Below are 19,588 nucleotides of genomic sequence, written 5' to 3' on the forward strand. Positions count from 1 at the left end.
CAGAAGAATTGCTTGAACTGGGGAGGCAGAGGTTGCAGCTAGCCGAGGTTAGACTATTGCACTCCAGCCTGGGTGACAGAGTGAGACTCCATCTCAAAAAAAATTGTTTTTATTTTTATTTTTTGAGACAAGGTCTGGCTCTGTTGCCCAGGCTGGAGTGCAGTGGTGTGATCAGGGCTCATGGAAGCCTCAAACTCCTGGGGTCAAATGATCCTCCTGCCTCAGCCTCTTGAGTAGTTGGAACCACAGGCACGTGCCCTCCCCCCACCCCCCATGCCTGGCTGATTTTGTTTATAGTCTCATCGTGTTGACCAGGGTGTTCTCAAACTCCTGGACTCAAGTGATCCTCCCACCTCAGCCTCCCAAAGTGCTAGGATTACAAGGGTAAGCCACCATGCCTAGTCAGTCATCTGGTTTCTAAGTCCAAGTGAAAAAACATGCAGTGACCTTTATCAGGTTTAACTTTGCAAGGTACTTTGTAGAAATTTTAGTTGACTTTGAAAAGTCTTACCCACTTAGAACCAACCAGTGCGTCGTGCCTAACAGGGAGTTTTTGATGTATTTTATTCTTTAATGCTTATAGTGAGTACTTGTGAGGAAAATTCTGTATCTGATTGCATTAGTCTTGGATCATTTTTATAATAAGCTTTCTACTCTCCAGTTATTTCATTGCAATAAATTAGCTGTCCTGGTGAGCAACACATTCTGAAAGTAGTAAACCAGCAGCAATGTCTCTACTTAGTTAATAAGCACTGTAGTTTTTTTTTTTTTCCTTAGATGAAGTCTCATTCTGTCACCCAGGCTAGAGTGCAGCTCACTGCAAGCTCCACCTCCTGGGTTCACGCCATTCTCCTGCCTCAGCCTCCCGAGTAGCTGGGACTACAGGTGCCCGCCACCACACCTGACTAATTTTTTTTTGTATTTTTAGTAGAGACAGGGTTTCACCATGTTAGCCAGTTGGCCAGGATAGTCTCAGTCTCCTGACCTCGTGATCCACCCGCCTCAGCCTCCCAAAGTGCTGCGATTACAGGCGTGAGCCACCGCACCTGGCTAAGCACTGTAGTTTTAAAAGTGCTTTTCACATATATTACCTACTGGTTACATCTATGAAAAGTCATAATATATGTGGGGAAAGACTTGTGACCCGGACGCATGTATAAACTAGGCCCTTGGTTTATTTTTAAAATGCAGTGGGAGAAGTTCCCAGGCCATTTTCAGGGAGCTTGGTTCCCTATTCCTACATGTCAAGGGAAAAGTGTTTTCTTCAGTAAACTCCAGAGAGTGAGGAAATGTTAAAGCAGTGAAGCTTGAGGTTGCCTTCCAATGCTTGGATTTAGGTATCCTGTTTTATTAATAGATGCCCAAGTTTGAGCATGAGTTGTGCAGATTTTAAATATGCTTCTTTAGTTTGGTTTATTTCCATAGTTGCCTAGTGAATTTATCTACTTTTTTATAACAAAGTAATTTTTTAAAATATGATCTTTCATACAGAGTAAGAAATAACTTGTCTAATATTTCATGTGGAAGTTTTCCATTTGATTATGAAATTCAAGCTGGGTATGGTAGCTTACGACGGTAATGCCAACACTTTTAGCGGCAGAGGCATAAACCCAGAATTGCTTGAGCCCAGGAATTTGAAACTGGTGTGGATTAATATAGCTAGACCCTGTCTCTACCAAAAATGTAAAAATTTGCCAGGTGTGGTGGCATGCACCTGTGGTCCCAGCCACTTGAGAGGCAGAGGTGGGAGGATCACTTGAGCCCAGGAGGTTGAGGCTGCAGTGAGCCGTGATTATGCCACTACATTCCAGCCTGGGCAACAGAGCAAGATCCCATTTCAAAAAAAAAAAATTCAGTTAGAAGTTTGCCCTTTTTAACTACTCCATATTATTTCAGTGTTAGAAATTCTGTCAGGATTCTTGGCTATGACTCTGTAAAAATAAATAAAAAATCATATAAGAGTCCCCTGGTTGTGAAGCTTATGGTGGTTTTGTCTGACTTAGGGAAAATATGGCAAATGTTTTCTCTTTCTTTTATGTGTATGTAGTGAAATATACATAACATAAAATGTACCATCTTGTCCATTTTTAATTGTATAGTTCAGTATTGCAGTCATCCCTCAGTATCTTCAGTGAGATTGGTTTAAGGATCCCTTGGATACCAAAATCTTCAGATGCTTAAGTCCCTTATATAAAATGGTGTAGTATTTGCATATAACCTGTGCATATCCTTTTGTATACTTTAAATCAGCAGTCACCAACCTTTTTGGCACTAGGGACCTGTTTTGTGGAAGGTAGTTTTTCCATGGACCAGGGTAGGGGATGCTGGGGATGGTTTCAGAATCATCAGGCATTAGATTTTCACAAGGAACACATAACCCAGATCCCTCACATGCGTAGTTCACAATAGGGTTCATGCTCCTGAGAGAATCTAATGCCTCTGCTGCTGATCTGACAGGAGGCAGAGTTCAGGTGGTCGCTAGCCTCCTGCTGTGCAGCCTGGTTCCAAACAGGCCATGGACTGGTATCACTCCGTGGCTCTGGGGTTGGGGACCCCTTGCTTTAAATTATCTCTAGATTGTTAATGCCTCATACAGTGTAAACACTGGTGTCTCATGTAAGTGGAATCATACAGTATTTGTCTTTTCGTATATGTCTTATTTCACTTAGCACAGGTTTATCCATGCTGTAGCATATATCAGAATTTGATTCCTTTTAAAGGCTGAATAATGTTCCATTGTATGTGTCTGCCACATCTTGTTTATCCATTCATCTGTTTCTATTTCCTTTTAGACTGTGAGAACATTCTCTTTGAAGGGAATGACTACCAAGCTCTTTGGTCAAGAAACTCCAGAGCAGAGAGAAGCCAGAATAAAGGTGCTAGAAGAACAAATAAATGAAGGAGAACAACAGCTGAAGTCTAAAAATCTGGAAGGCAGGTAAAGATACTGCGATGTTTAAGTAAGCTAGGCTTGTAGACTATATGGCAAATTATTTTTATTTGTAATAATTCCCAGCTTCATTGGCATCCCTGAATACAGCCTGTTCCTTTAAAATGCATTCCTAAGAAATTGAGTTATCAGGCTGGGTGTGGTGGCTCATGCCCATAATCCTGACACTTTAGGAGGCTGCGGTGGGAAGATTGCTTGAGCGTGGGAGTTTGAGATCAGCCTGGGCAACATAGGAAGACCCTACCCTGTCTCTACAAAAATAAATAAATAAATAAAAATAAAAGAAAGCTGAATTATCAAAAATCATGTTATAGAAACAGTTGTTTCAGTGTTGCGGAAAGAGAAATAAAAGAGTTTCAGCTTCATAATATTACTTTCCTGCACTTTTCCTGATTTTTACCCTTTGTACTTTCCCTCTGCCGTTTCTTCTCCCCTGCCCCTCCTTCAGTACCCAGCTGAAGGGTTACTTTATCGTGAAGCCTTCTCAGGCCATCATGGCATTTAATTCATGCCAGTATGGTATGGCGGTTTTGTATTAGATGATTGATTGTTCTGTGTGACTATGCCTAGCTAAATTTAAGCCCCTCAAAGTCAGTAATTGTATCTTTTTCACATTCATGTCCCAATGCCTTGCATAGGGCTTAGTATGTAATTGTTACATAAGTATTTCTAGAAATTCAGTTCTCAGAGACCCATTATCACTGTTTGACGCATTTTCCTTATTTTTGTTTCCATCTAACAGTCAGTGAATAGACCAAGGCAAACCAAGAGTGTATTATGGGTTTTGAGGTGGTTTTCTTCATTTTTGGAACTACTGGCACCAAACATGGCAAAGTAATGGAATTTAAAAAGACAGGCTGGGCGTGGTGGCTCACGCCTGTAATCCCAGCACTTTGGGAGGCCGAGGCGGGTGGATCACGAGGTCAGGAGATTGAGACCATCCTGGTTAACACGGTGAAACCCCTGGAAGGCACTTACTTCATTGTGACTGACACTTGTTAGGCTTGTAAGCTGGCTTAAGGAGGCATCTATGTGTATTTTATAGGAATAATTTGAAGGTCTACCTTGTGGCAAAAACGTAGATTATTAGGCCAGGTGTAGTGGCTCATGCCTGTAATCCCAACACTGTGGGAGGCTGAGGTGGGCAGATCACCTGAAGTCAGGTGTTTGAGACCAGCCTGGCCAACATGGTGAAACCCTGTCTCTACTAAAAATACAAAAATTAGTTGGGCTTAGTGGCGCGTGCCTGTAATCCCAGCTACTCAGGAGGCTGAGGCAGGAGAATTGCTCAAACCCGGAATGCAGAGGCTGCAGTGAGCCAAGATCACGCCACTACACTCCAGCCTGGGCAACACACTGAGACTCTGTCTCAAAAAAAAAGAAAAAGTAGATGAAAAGATATAAGAATATATGACTATTTGTTTGCTTTTTCCCTAATTATAATTTTTAGGAAAAGAAAAAACTGTCTTAAACAAGCAATAGCTTTTCCTTCTACATAAGCAATTAAAAACCAACTCCAATGAGAACTGGTTAAATTTATAATATTTATAAATTTCTAATACACAGTTTATTTAACTTAAATAAGAATAATAATGGCTACACCTTTTATTTCAGAGAATTTGTGAAAAACGCATGGGCTGATATTGAACGCTTCAAAGAACAAAAGAACCGAGACTTAAAGGAGGCCCTCATAAGCTATGCAGTCATGCAGATCAGTATGTGCAAAAAGGTAGGTTTTGGTTTCAGTGAAGATATATGTATATTCAGAAGTACTTATACATTTCTTTAAATTACCTTACTTGGACCAAAATATTTTTCATTTTTATTCTCCTGTAGAATACCAATTTCTCTATTTTAATTGTGTACGATTTCTGTTTTATTTTGTTTTGGTTTTTTGATTTTAAAATTTTAAATATTTAAAAAATAGAGGTGGGGGGGGTCTCACTGTGTTGCCCAGTCTGATCTCGAATTCCTGGTCTCATACAGTCCTCCTACCTTGGCCTCCCAAAGTGCTGCGATTACAGGTGTGAGCCGCCATGTCCAGCCTCTACTTAATTTTGAAAGAAGTGCTACAACCAGTATGCCCATTACTGAGTCGCCACTCGTCTAAAATCCAAATTTGTATCCCCCGTTTATAACTTGTATTTGAGAATATATACTCTAAGATTATTTAGATCATATGGTACTCTTGGACCAGACAGTAAAATACCATTCCAGATACATGCTTTGATTGGAAAATAGCTTGAACATTATTTTGTGAAGATGTGGTTATGATACGCTTCCTCGTAAAGTAAATTGTTCATGTTGCTGATATCTATAGTGAAAGATATAAACATTGTAGCTTATTCTAGTTAAAATAAATGTTTGACAGTGATGGAAGTCTTTCTAAAACGTTGGTTTAAGAACAAAATAGGAAACATTCCTTAACCTCTTTTTTATAACCTAAGATCTGCCAATGTGACTACCAGTACCAGTGCTTTGATTTCTATCACCTGTTATAATTTATCAAGCACTTTTACATGCATTATCTCAGCAAATTACATGGGAAGATGAATTTTCACATTTATGAAGACCTTCTTAAAGGGCAAAATCACACTCATATAAATATATATACAATTCTTAAGCTTTAATTTGTCCCCAAATTTTATTTTTTGGCTAAGGGCTATCACTGAGAGAACAAAGGTATTTTGAGGCATAAACACCATACCCACTCGCTGGTTAAGTGGGCTCCATTTGGTTTGGACAAATTCATATTTATACCTCAGTGAATTAAAAGTTACTGTGTACTGTGGATCTTTGGAGTCACTTAAAACAAGTTTAGATTGTGACTGGTGAGTTTGCAGGTGCTAAAGCATTGAGTGTGTTGTACTTTGGTAGCATCTCTATCTTTTTTTGCCTTCGTTCTGTCACCTCTTCTTGCCTGCAGTTAGGTGCTAGATATTTATGGTCCTTTTTATTTTTATTTTTATTTTTTTTTCTTCTTTTTTTTTTGAAATGGGGTCTAACTGTGTTACCCAGGCTGATCTTGAACTCCTGGGCTCAAGTAGTCCTCCCGCCCTGGCCTCCCAAATTGCTGAGATTGTAGGCATAAGCCACCACACCCAGCCGTACAGTCCTTTTTCCAATCTAACTTTTTAACCTCAAGAAATCTGAAAGACCAGATAACAAAGGTTTTTAGTTTTTCTGTTTTTCTTGTAAAAGACTAATTAATTAATAAGCTCCTTGTGATCTCTCATTCACTTCTTTCCAAAGTAAAATGCAAGACCTTTATATAATGTATCAAAGGACTTTCTCCCTCCACTTTGTTTAGGCTGCAGTGGTTGAGGGTACTAGAAATGTAATCTCTGAATATAAAAGATACTACTATAGCTGTTATTTGGACATACTGTTGGATATTTTGTAGGTTTATTCACAAATCCTTAGGTAACTAGTAAAACAAAAAGTTTAATAAAAGTGTATGTTCACCTTGTTTCCCAAGAGTGGTACTATGCAATTTCGTCGTTTTATTTTCTTGCCTAAGTGATAAAGATTTTTATATGTGATCCTAGCTATTTGGGAGGTTGAAGCAGGAGGACCACTCGATCCCAAGAGTTCAAGACTAGGCTGGGCAACATAGTGAGACCTTCTTTCTCTTTCTTTTTTTTTTGAGACGGAGTCTCGCCCTGTCACACAGGCTGGAGTGCAATGGCGTGATCTCGGCTCACTACAACCTCCGCCTCCTGGGTTCAAGCGATTCTCCTGCCTCAGCCTCCCGAGTAGCTGGGATTACAGGTGCGTCCCACCATGCCAGGCTAATTTTTTTGTATCTTTAGTAGACAAGATTTCACCACATTGGCCAGGCTGGTCTCGAACTCCTGACCTCGTGATCCACCCGCCTCCACTTCCCAAAGTGCTGGGATTATAGGGGTGAGCCACTGCACCTGGCCTGAGACCTTCTTTCAAAAAGAAAAGAGAAGAAAAAGAAAATTGTTAAAAACCTTAATAAATAGCCCAGCGCGGTGGCTCACACCTGTAATCCCAGCACTTTGGGAGGCTGAGGTGGGCGGATCACGAGGTCAGGAGATCGAGACCCTCCTGGCTAACATGGTGAAACCCCATCTCTACTAAAAATACAAAAAAAATTAGCCAGGTGTGGTGGCGGGTGCCTGTAGTCCCAGCTACTCGGGAGGCTGAGGCAGGAGATGGCGTGAACCCAGGAGGCGGAGTTTGCAGTGAGCCGAGATCGCGCCACTGCACTCCAGCCTGGGTGATAGACCAAGAGACACTGTCTCAAAAAAATAAATAAATAAATAAATAAATACTCTTAATAAATGACACACTTTAATGATTAAGTATTAAAAAGTTCCTTTTTCATAAATTAGCAATTATTGGAGAATATGTATCTTACTTTTTGAAAAAAAAAACCCTTACCAGGCACAGTGGCACACGCCTGTAATCTCAGCACTTTGGGAGGCCGAGGCGGGAGGATCACGAGGTCAGGAGATTGAGACCATCCTGCCTAACACACGGTGAAACCCCGTCTCTACTAAAAATACAAAAAATTAGCCAGGTGTGGCGGCAGGCGCCTGTAGTCCCAGCTACTTGGGAGGCTGAGGCAGGAGAATGGCATGAACCCCAGAGGCAGAGCTTGCAGTGAACCGAGATGGCGCCACTACACTCCAGCCTGGGTGACACAGCAAGACTCCGTCTCGAAAAAAGAAAGGAAAAAACCCTTAAGTTTTACTGTTACATCTCTATAAACATGTAGTTTTGCTTATGCGTATTAGGCCATCTATAACTTTGTGCTAAGTAACTTCAGGTACTAAGAGGGATTCAGTAATTTAGTATATAGTTTTTATCAAAACTTTAGTTATTAGAGTAATAATTTAATAATTTATATTTGTTAGACTAATAAAGTTTTTTGTTTCAAATATTACATTGAAAAAACCAGGCCAAGCACTGTGGCTTACACCTGTGATGCCAGCACTTTGGGAGGCAGAGGCAGGCAGATTGCTTGAGCCCAGGACTTCCAGACCAGCCTGGGTAACATAGTGAGATTCCATTTCTACAACGACAACAACAACAACAACAAAAATACAAAAAATAAGCCAGGTGTGGTGGCATGCACCTGTGGTCCCAACTACTTGGCAGGTTGAGGTGGGAGGATCCCTTGAGCCCTGGAGGTTGAGGCTGCAATGAGCCATGGTTATACACCAGCCTGGGTAACAGAGTGAGACCCTATCTCCAAAAAAAAGAAAAATAGAAACGACTGAACACTTGTTTGATTTACAAATAGAAATTACTTGAGTATGTGATATGAAATGAATTAACTCAGTTTTCCAACAAGTTGTAGGAGTTCTTTCTCCATTTTGAAGATAAACTCACATTATTCTCTTTCTCTTTTCAGAAGCATTAGACATGTGCTTACATTAGCCACTTCCCAAAATAGTGTTATATTTGCTCGACTTCTTAATTACTCCAAAAAGCAAAACTTAGTGTACCACTAAGCCAAGTCCTTGGGTTTTCAGATTCCTTCCAAACTCACATTTTAAAGTTTTTATTTTTATTTTTAGGGAATTCAAGTTTGGACCAATGCTAAGGAATGCTTTAACAAGATGTAATCCTGCGAATTGAATTTCTCTTCAATCAAAGTGCCCCAAAACAGAAGCACAAGTAAATAAAAGAAATTTAAGTCGCTACCTAGTATACATAAACATATATGATAAGTTGAATGAATTCAGCTTTCTTTAACTTAATTGTAGTCGTGTTAATGTAGCACAAAAAAGATGTATTTTAATGAAGATTAAATATTATAATTTGAGGTTTTGGGGACTGGTGCTGATTCCAAAAAGTTAATTTAATAATATATACCAACAGATTGTCAGGCTTCGGAACCAATGACTGAATGTCAGGATGTTGATTTCTAGATGTTTGTTTCAAAGTCAACTGTTTCAGATCTATTAATGTAGGGGATTTTTCCCTAAGATTGAAATTCCTATATTTACTTGGTAAGGTCCACTAATCTGTTATAGGGAGATATTTTCTCTTGCCTTATAGTTGAGCTATTTGGTTTGACAAAGCTCAGCAGAAACTTGATGTGAAAAATCTAAGATTTTCTTCTACATTCATTGATGCCCCTCGTAACATTTGCATACACTAGAAAATGCCTTCAATTTGTGTTTTACCAGAATTTTGATACTGATCAGAAATTTTATACTGCCAACAAAGAAGACTCAGCTTCTCAGATCTATAGTGGAATACATTGTCACCCTTTAGCTATTGCTATATAGAAAGTTTTAACTGAATATGTTACATATAAGAATTAAATTCTTCTCAAATAATTCTTAACCTCAGTAATGAGCCTAAATTTACTCTGCTTGGCTCTCTACACATGGCATTTCAGGGTACAAGATGTAGCATTTCAATGTGTAAGATATGTACTAAACATAATGTGTTGCTATCTTCATCTTTAACATCCTTCTTTTCTATTGCTTGGCTGTAATTTTTGTAAAGATAAATTATATTGTTTTTTTATATGTGTGTTTGTGGTATATGTTCAGAAGACAAGCATCTTCATTTTGCTAGCTTTGCAGAATCTTAAAATGTGTACTTGTTATTTCTAATGACGTAAAAACAAAATCCCCAGTCCAGTTTAGCATTTGACTTTTTTATATGTTTTAAATGTTGCTGGATTTTTGTGCTGTTTGCCAAACTTATACAACAAATAAATGAAATATTGTGCTGATTTTCAGATGATTTTTGTTAATTTAACAAGGGGATCCATGCATATTAATATCTGATGCTCTGTAAGAAAATGGTATCTGTCATATTACGTTTTAAAGTGATTAATGCCACATGTTCTCACTTATCAGTGAGAGCTAAACACTGAGTACACATGAACGCAAAGATGGGAACAGTAGACACCAGGGCTTACTTGAGGGGGCAGGGTGGGAGGAAGGCGAAGGTGGAAAAACTAGCTATGGGGTACTATGCTCGCTCCCTGGGTGATAAAATCATTTGTACACGAATCCCCGGCAGCACACAATTTACCCATGTAGCAAACCTACACAGGTATCCCCTGAACCTAAAACAAAAGTTGAGGAAAGAAAAAAAATAAAGTCATTGATGGTATAAATTTGTCATCTACCAAAATACTGGTTTTTAAAAATATAAGATGCTGAAATGAGACATGATTTTTAAAATTTTACTTTTTTTTTTTTTTTTTAATGTCAGATGGGTAATGGTTGAAGTTGTAACAAGGTTTGAGGGAGGCACATCTCACATGTGAGTGTGAACACCCAATCATCATGCTTATGAACACAAAAGGATCATGAGTTTGTTTTTTTGTTTTTGTTTGTTTGTTTTACTTAAAAAAAAAAAAAATAGAGACAGATTCTCACTATGTTGTCCAGGCTGGTCTGAACTCCTGAGCTCAAGGAATCCTCCCACTTCAGCCTCTCAAAAGTGCTGGGATTACAGGCATGAGCCACCCTTACCTGGTCTGTTTTTGTTTTGAGACAGGGTCTCTGTCGCCCAGGCTGGAGTATGGTGGCACAATTATGGCTCACTCCAGCCTCAACCTCTGGGGGCTCAAGTGATCCTCCCACCTTAGCCTCCCAAGTAGTTGGGACTACATATGTACACCACCATGCCTGGCTAATTTTTTTATTTTATTCTTGTAAAGATGAAGTCTCACTGTGTTGCCCAGGCTGGTCTCAAACTGCTGGGCTCAAGCGATCCTACCCCCTTGGCTCCCAAAGTGCTGAGATTACAGGCAGGAGCCACTGTACCCGGCCGTGGCAGGGTTTTCTAAACAATAAAATTGGTAGAAGCAAAAGTCATCTGTGTGCATACACATTTTATTCCACTGAATTGTATCATCTCTTGACAGATAAAATACCTTTCCCCTTGGCATTTAAAGATTTTCCCAAACTAGCTTTGGACTCAATGTAAAATGTTAAACTTTTTTCTACTAGCAGGCTTAATTTGAGAAGGCCTTATTAACTATGTTCCAAAAATGATTTCAGTTCCGTAGCTCATGCCTGTAATCCCAGCACTTTGAAAGGCTGAGGTGTTTCGACTGCTTGAGACCAGTTCAAGACCAGCCTGGGCAACATGGCAAAAACCCATCTCTACAAAAAATACAAAAATTAGCCGAGTGTGATGGTGCACACCTATGTAATCCCTACCCAGCTACTCAGAAGGCTTAGGTGGGGGATCGCTTGATCCTGGGAGCTTGAGGGTACAGTGAGTCATAATCACACCACTGCACTCCAGCCCAGGCAACATAGCGAGATCCTGTCTCAAACTAGCCCAGGCGACATAGTGAGATCCTGTCTCAAAAAAAAAATAAAAAGATTTAAAAAAACTCTAGACTGGGTGCAGTGGCTCATGCCTGTAGCCCCAGCGCTTTGGGAGGCTGAGGCAACTTAAAGCCAACTTAAGGAGTTCAAGAACAGCCTGGGCAACATAGCTAGACTCTGTTGCTACAATTAAAATAAGAACAAAAATTATGTTATTTTCTCTAAAATATACAAACATACATTTGGTTATGTGTATATTTAGGAATATCTTGACGGGGTTCCTTTTGAAAATTATTTCACTGGGCATGGTGGCTCACACCTGTAATCCCAGCACTTTGGCAGGCTAAGGCAGGTGGATCAACTGAGGTCAGAAGTTCGAGAGCAGCCTGGCCAACATGGCGAAAGTACATGAATTACAAATACAAATACTCTCCTAAAAATATAAAAATTAGCTGGGTGTGGTGGCGGGCACCTGTAATCCCAGTTACTCGGGAGGCTGAGGCAGGGGAATCGCTTGAACCCAGGAGGCAGAGGTTGCAGTGAGCCAAGATTGTGCCACTACACTCCAGCCTGGGCAACAGAGTGAGACTCTGTCTCAAAAAAAGAAGAAGAAAAAAGAAAATTGTTCCATTTTAGAGCACAATCATTCCTTTAAAAAAAAAAAAAGAATTTTATGATGGAAATTTTTTTGTACTATCCAGACTAAGTATAAAGAAAATAACCTTTGTTATAACCCGCTTCAGTATTTAAAAATCAGAAATTAAAATGAATTATTAAAAAGATGGGAGAATTAGTTCACCAAAGAGAAATATTAAAAGGTAATATAAGCAATACCTAAAGAAAAGTGACTTATCAAGTTAATGTAATTAGTAACAAAGGAAGATTGCATCTTGACAGTGTATTAGTGATGTGCTTGGTATGGTATAAAGCATTAAATTAACTGGAGTCATAGTTAACCTTCATTTATATCCAAAAACTTGAGTATAGATGAATGAGTCACTGGTAATTACAACTTAGCATTCAAAAAGGAACTGAGGGTTCCTAAAATTCAAGTATCTTTAGAATAAATACAGCTTGGAATAGAATGAAAAAGAACAGGAATATTAGGATTTTTCTATCCTTACAATTATTCTCTAGATTTTTGTGTATACTCCCTTCCACCCACCATGGGTAGTATTTCCTGATTCTCCTAGAAAGTTTTCTCTAAATTCTTGCCAATGTAGCCTTAAAAAATAAATAAATAAGGTTTTCTCTAAAAAGAGAATTAGAAATATATTTCAAGATTGAGTAACCCAGAGAAATAAAATAATAAAAGGCTAAATTAATTTAGTAGGTTGTAATTGCTTCCTAAATGATATATTAATAGCTTTAAGTATCTATATATTTGAAAGAAAGTAGCTAGAGGAAAAACAAGAAGAAAGGAAATACCAAAGATAGAAGCAAAATTAAACATTGAAAACAGATGAACAATACATTAACAAAGCCACAGTTGATTCTTTGAGGAGATTAATAAACCCCTAGCAAAACTGTAAGAAAAAAAGATAAAACACAAATCATCCCCATCAGTAACAAAATAGGAGATATTATCATAGGTCTTACAGACATTAAAAGGATAATAAGGGCCAGGGGCTGTGAGTTCATGCCTGTAATCCCAGCACTTTGGGAGGCTTAGGCAGGCGGATCACCTGAGATTGGGAGTTCAACACCAGCCTGACCAACATGGAGAAACCCCGTCTCTACTGAAAATACAGAAATTAGCCGTGTGTGGTGGCACATGCCTATAATCCTAGCTACTCGGGAGGGTGAGGCAGGAGAATCGCTTGCACCTAGGAGGCGGAGATTGTGCTGAGCTGAGATCATGCCATTGCACTCCAGCCTGGGCAACAAGAGCAAAACTCCAAAAAACAAAAACGTCTCAAAAAAACAAAAACGAAACAAAAAAGGACAATAAGGAAATATTAAGAACAACTTTAAACTAATAGATGAAATCAACACATTCCTTGAGAAATAGAACTTACTAAAATCTACACAAGATGAAATAGAAAACCTGAGTAGCCCTGTATCAAAGAAAGGTGTTATTAAAAAAAAAAAATCTTTCTACAGGTCCAGCTACTTGAGAAACCACTGTTATCAGTTTCCTATGCATCCTTCCAGAAATTACCTATCGTATACATACACGTACACCTTCCCCAACAGCACACACAAATGGGGGAATACAGTACACACTACACATATCTTGAAGATCAGCCCATGTCAGTACAGATACCCCAGTCTCTTTTTGGCAGACCATAATTCATTTCATTTGCCTTGTAGTAATGGAAATGACAGTGATTTCCAGTTTGGGGCTATTGCAGATGATGGCCAGGTATGGTGGCTTGTGCCTATAATCCCAGCACTTTGGGAGGCTAAGGCAGGAGGATTGCTTGAACCCAGGAGTTTGTGACCAGTCTGGGCAACATAGTAAGACACCATCTCTATAAAAAATTTTAAACAATTAGCCAGGCTGAGTGGTACGCTCCTGTAGTCTCAGCTATTTGGGAGATTACTTACCCTAAAATAAGATATGAAACCTTATTTTAAAGAATTCCCATCAACTGTAACCTACAGATATGCTGTCATTCGAGCACTGAGATACTCACTGCATCATCATTTGGGTGTTTTGGGTTGGTTGGTTGGTTGGTTGGTTGTTTTTTGAGACAGGGTCTCCCTCTGTCACCAGGTTGGAGTACAGCAGTGTAATTTTGGCTCACTGCAGCCTCTGCCTCCCGGGCTCAGGCAATCCTCCCACCTCAGCCTCCCTAGGAGCTGGGACTACAGGCACGTGCCACCAAACCCAGATAATTTTTTTATTTTTAGTAGATACAGGGTCTTGCCACATTGCCCAGGCTTGTCTTGAACTCCTCGGCTCAAGCTATCCTCCTGCCTCAGCCTCCCAAAGTGCTGGGACTACAGGTGTGAGCCACTGCACACAGCTCCTTTGCGAAGTTGAATTCCTAGTCATGGCTCAGCAGCGGCTCAGGGATGCCCACCTCTGTTTCTTTCCACCTTGCAACAGCCCCGGAAAAGTAACAGAAGGGACAATATCCTCCAATTAAGAACTCCCCGAAGCTGGCTGAGGCAGAGGACCCCTTGAGCCCAGGAGTTTGAGACCAACCAGGGCAACATAGGGAGACCCTGTCCCCCACCTCAAAAAAAACTAAGTTGACTTTTGAAATAGACCCAATTCTTTAAATAAGATCCCAGAATCTTCAGCAAGAAATAAGCTTAGAGATGATTTCCCATTATTTTAAAAAGGAAGAAACTGAGGACCAGAGAGGGCAAGTGACTTCCTCCTGGCCACACAGCCAGTCCGTTCAGGTTTCTGATTTCCAGACAGGACTCCTTCTTTATGGCTTCTCCCTCCACAGCTGCTGAGCTAATGGGCCTGTGTGCCTTGCCCAAGTCTCTCTGGCTCTCACATCTCCCTGTCTGTTCAGTAGTCAGGAAGGAGGGACTGAAAAGAGGGTAAAATGAGACCCCATACCAGGTGAGAGGATACACTGAGAGTGGTTCTTGGGGAGGACACAGGAAGGCACTTAGCTAAAATGATGGTTTGGGCTAAACACCACATTTCACTTACTCAGGGACTTTGGACAGGTAGTGTTGCAAATCCCTCTAGAGTTCTTTCCTAGACCTGAGCTCGCGAGTGTGACACCTTGGCATGGTGAGCAGGAAGCCAGTGATAGCTGTGTTAACATATGGCCTGAGCCCCAGAGAAACTATGTGAGCGTGGGCGGGGCCAGGGCTGGGAATCCATGTTGCTTGAGCCAGCCGGCAGGGAGGCCCTCCAGGCTTTTTAGGAGTAGCAGAGGATGGGGAGGGGGCTTCCTTAGGAGATGGTGGGGCCTCAGGAGTCCTGCGTCCTGCCCACCTGCAGGGAGCTCCCCAAGCCTGCCTGACACTGGAGCTCTGAGCAGCTCCTTTTCGGGCCCAGCTCATGTTCCTTCCTGGGGGACGTGTCCCGGCGGGATGGTAACTGAAGACCCCCATCTCCTGTTAGAGATGGAAACTGACCGATAGCTTTTAGCGGGGCCCCTGCAGATGCATGTCAGGGCCCCTGCCTGGAAGCAAGAGGTGAATTCTGGGAAGGGATCTGCAGTTCCCTAAACTCACTTCTGTTTGCCTAGGGGTCCTCAGGCCTGCTGTCTGCTCTGCCTGAGATCGCTCAGCCTCCAGCCCCACCTCCTTTAGCCGGAGAACTTTTCTTCACAAACTCAGCCCATTCATAACCCCCTCTGGGAGATCTTCCCTGCGCCTCTGATCAAAGAGCCTCTGACTCCCAGAACTCCCTGTACTTCCCCTTAGAATTTAGCCCCACATACTGAAATAGTTGGTTTGCGTTTATGTGTGTGTGTGTGTGTGTGTGTGTGTGTGTAGTTTAGTTTTATAAATCTCCTATATGTGTTTTTGTTGTTTTAGAGACAGGGTCTTGCTCAGTCACCCAGTCTGGAGTGCAGTGGTGTGATCTTGGCTCTCTGCAGCCTCGACCTCCCAGGCTCAAGTGATCTTCCCACCTTAGCCCAGACTCCTTCGTAGCTAGGACTACAGGCTCACACCACCACACCTGGTTCATTTTTTAATTTTTTGTAGAGATGGAGGTCTCCCTATGTTGCTCAGGCTGGTATGGAACTCCTGGGCTCAAACAATCTGCCCGCCTCAGCCTCACAAAGTGCTGGGATTACAGGTATGAGCCACTGTGCCCAGGCATCCCAGATAAGATGCCTTGAAAAGGCATCTTGTGCAAAAGTGTTTGAAAAGAACATGTATTCTCCAGCTGTAGGGTGCAGTGTACTATGCAGGGCCCTCATATTAAACTTCTAAATTCTATTGTTCAAATCCTTTTTAATTTTTTTTTTATTTTTTGAGACTGACTCTCACTCTGTCGCCCAGGCTGGAGTACAATAGCGCAATCTCAGCTAACTGCAACCTTCACCTCCAGGGTTCAAGCAATTCTCTTGACTCATCCTCCTGAGTAGCTGGGATTACAGGTGCCCGCTATCACCTCCGGCTAATTTTCGTATTTTTAGTAGAGATGGGGTTTCTCCATGTTGGCCAGGCTGGTCTCGAACTCCTGACCTCAGGTGATCCACCCATCTCAGCCTCCCAAAGTGCTGGGATTACAGGCATGAGCCACCATGCCCACCCTCTTTTTTTCTTACTGATTTTTTGTCATTGTTGTTGTTGGAGGTACTTAGGATTTTATTTTTATTTCTCACATCTCTTCCATCTGGCTGTTTATTGGTATCCTTTAAATTTTCCTTTGTAATAAATCAGGAATAATAAGTAAGTATTCCCTGGGTTTGTGAGTCATTCTAACAAATTATTGTAATTGCCTGATAAGTGCACAGACAAAATCAATTCACTGAGACTGAGGTAGTGCAGTAAACGGAGTTATTACTCAAATCAGTCTCCTTTTTGTTTTTGTTATTATTGACTTGATCTATAAATTACTGGGAGAGGTGTATTAAAGTCTCCTAAAGTTAGACCTGTCCATTTCTCCTTTTAGTGTTGTCAATTTTTGCATTATAAATTTTGAAGCTAGCTTATTAGATGCATATAGGCTTTTGTTATATCTTATCTAATTGTGCCTTTTATCAATGTTTCCTCCATTTCTAATGAGAGCCCGATTCTCACCACCACCCTGAACTTATTTCATGTACATTTTCCTTTGAAAAATTTAAAGGACTGCTTGGATAAACCACAATTTAACTTTTTGTCTATTATTGGACATTTATTATTTCTAATTTTTCATTTTTATAAACCACACTGAAGTGAGCATCTTTGTATGCAATTGTTTCTGATGATTTCCTCCTCTGGGTAGATTCCTTGTAGTGGAATTACAAGGTTAGGGTGTATGAACATTTTAAAGACTTTTCATATATGTTGTTCCTTCATGGCTGTTGATGAAATTAGAATTTTTGGTGCTTGTGTTACCCAATTGGCTCCTGTTGAGCTATCTGTTCCCAAAATCCCTCAGTGTTTTTGACGTGGTATTTTTTTTTTTTTTTTTTGGTCCCTCACCCAATATGTGTGCACTTGGCAGACATTATGTGTCATTTAGAACTTGCATTATTCCTCTTAAAATTTCTTCCATTAGATTGGGCCCATCCCTCCGAACTGTCAGTCTCTCCCGGCCTCTGATCAGCAAGAGTGTCAGCTATGATGCAGGGGCCGTGTCTTCTGTAGTTTTGCTCCAGTCAGTTATGGAAATGGTGAGAACAGAACTCCATGGCAAACCACTGGAAACAAGCCTATGGGGATATCAAGTTCTTTTTCAATGAGGCTGATAGTTAATAGTTTATTAAACATTTACCATGCACTAGGCACTATATATATGTTAACTCATTTGATTGTTACGACAAACCCCAAAAGTAGACGTTATGGTCTCTATTTTAAGATATGGGAATTGAAATTCAGGGAGAGAGGAAGTCTGTCCAACTGGTCACCCTGCTCCTGGGTGAGCGGATCAGGATTCCAGCCTCTCAAGACTTGGGTTCTGGCTCGGAACCCAAATGGCCAGCCCTGCTCTACAGGAATCTACCACCAGGTGGCGGTAGAGCCAACAGGCCCAGGAACAACCTGTCTAAGATCTGAAATTAGCCACTAAACTCCCTTTTTTTCCTACAAAAAGTAGCATTGACTTTTATTGACAGTAACTGAAACTAGATTATTCAATAAAATAAATATTAACCTAACAGGCACATTCCTGTGGGTAAAACGATAATAAAGTAAGCAGACCTTTGAACTTGGACTTTTCAAGCCTAGATTTCATCAATATAATTCCTCAGGGGAAAATCTCTTTTTCTAAGTCACTCACACTTGGGCAATTCTCCCTGATTTTCTGCCCATTTTTTGCTGCCTCTGCCCTCTGCACTAGCACACTCCTAGCAGTAATCAAAGCTATAGGAGGACCTTCAACTGGGAAAGCGTATCAGAATTTGAGGCAAGGAATTTAGAGAGTGGGACGTTGGTGGACAGTGAATGGCCCCCAGGAGATTCGAATACACCCTTCTAGGGGGCATAGGCAGGCATTCCTGGTTCTGGAGAGAATCTCAGACTCACGATCTACCCAGGCATCCTTCAATCTCTCCAGCTTGGGAAGAAGGACGGGCCTCTTTCTTTTCTTCAATCTCCCAATCACATTTTGAGATTTTTCTGCCCCACTTTAGAAAAAAAAAAAAAAAGGTTTTATTTTTTAAACTCTTCCCCTTTCCTTTTTTTAGCGTTCCTGCACAAACACTGGTGCTTCGCTTGTCCATTTGCCCCTCTTGCTGGGCAGCATCTTTTTTAAACCATTTGAACATACTTCACATTGTTTCACCATGTTGTAGGTATTGTATTTCAATAGAATTGGCATATGAAAAGGCCTTTTTTTTCCTCTTTTTTTTTGAGACAGGGTCTCGCTCTGTCACCCAGGCTAGGGTGTGGTGGCAGGATCATAGCTCACTGCAGCCTCCACCTCCTGGGCTCAAGTCATCCTTCCGCCTGAGCTTCCCGAGTAGCTGGGACTACAGGCATGCACCACCACACCTGGCTAGTTTTGTTTATTTTTTTTGTAGAGATAGGATTTCACTATATTGCCCAGGCTGGTCTTGAATTCAAGCAGTCCTCTTCCTTTGGCCTCCCAAAGCGCTGGGATTACAGATGTGAGCCACCATGCCCAGCAATTTAAAAGGATTTTTAAAACGTCCTACCTTGTTTTGGTTCTGCCTGGACAGACCAGTGTTTCACTCCAGCCCTCCCCTAGCAGTGTCCTAGGCATGAGTCGACTGCCTCCCAGTGCCCTGTCCTCACACTGAAGGAAGGGTCCCTCTGCACTATGCAAAAAGGTGAGCTCCTGACTGGCACCAGAGTTAGGGACCTCCAGATGGGGCTGGTCCTGGAACAGTAGCCACGAGTGAGGCTCTAGGCGGCGAATCAGGGGATTCTGAAGTCACATTCAGGCCTGGTTGGACTCCTGGCTCCACCTCTTACAAGTTACATGACTTGTCAGTTACTTACCTTTGCTGAGCCTCAGATTCTTCAGGGCAAAGTGTGGATAGCACCTGCTTTGCAGATATGTTACAGTAGATACAATTGGCCAGGTGCGGTGACTCACACTTGTAATCCCAGCACTTTGGGAGGCCGAGGCAGGTGGATCACTTGAGGTCAGGAGTTTGAGACCAGCCTGGCCAATACGGTGGAACCCCATCTCTACTAAAAATACAAAAAATTAGCTGGGTGTGGTGGCGCATGCCTGTAGTCCCAGCTACTCTGGAGGCTGAGGCAGGAGAATCACTTGAACCCAGGAAGTGGAGGTTGCAGTGTGCTAGAATTA

At 41.3% G+C, this 19,588-nt stretch overlaps 1 protein-coding gene across 1 annotated transcript in view; it reads left to right on the forward strand.

The window, feature by feature from the left end:
• Positions 1-9,674, forward strand: part of SNX4 (sorting nexin 4) — a 61,873-nt gene extending 52,199 nt beyond the window's left edge. Inside the window, exons 11-13 of the mRNA XM_011950762.1 lie at positions 2,793-2,938; positions 4,565-4,679; positions 8,503-9,674. Of these exons, the coding sequence (XP_011806152.1) occupies positions 2,793-2,938; positions 4,565-4,679; positions 8,503-8,550 (309 nt within the window). The 3' untranslated portion in view covers positions 8,551-9,674. The remainder of the gene's footprint in view (positions 1-2,792; positions 2,939-4,564; positions 4,680-8,502) is intronic.
• The last annotated feature ends 9,914 nt before the right edge of the window (positions 9,675-19,588 follow it).

The sequence above is a fragment of the Colobus angolensis genome, unplaced genomic scaffold, assembly GCF_000951035.1.
Source record: "Colobus angolensis palliatus isolate OR3802 unplaced genomic scaffold, Cang.pa_1.0 Scaffold31, whole genome shotgun sequence".
Classification (NCBI taxonomy): Eukaryota; Metazoa; Chordata; class Mammalia; order Primates; family Cercopithecidae; genus Colobus; species Colobus angolensis.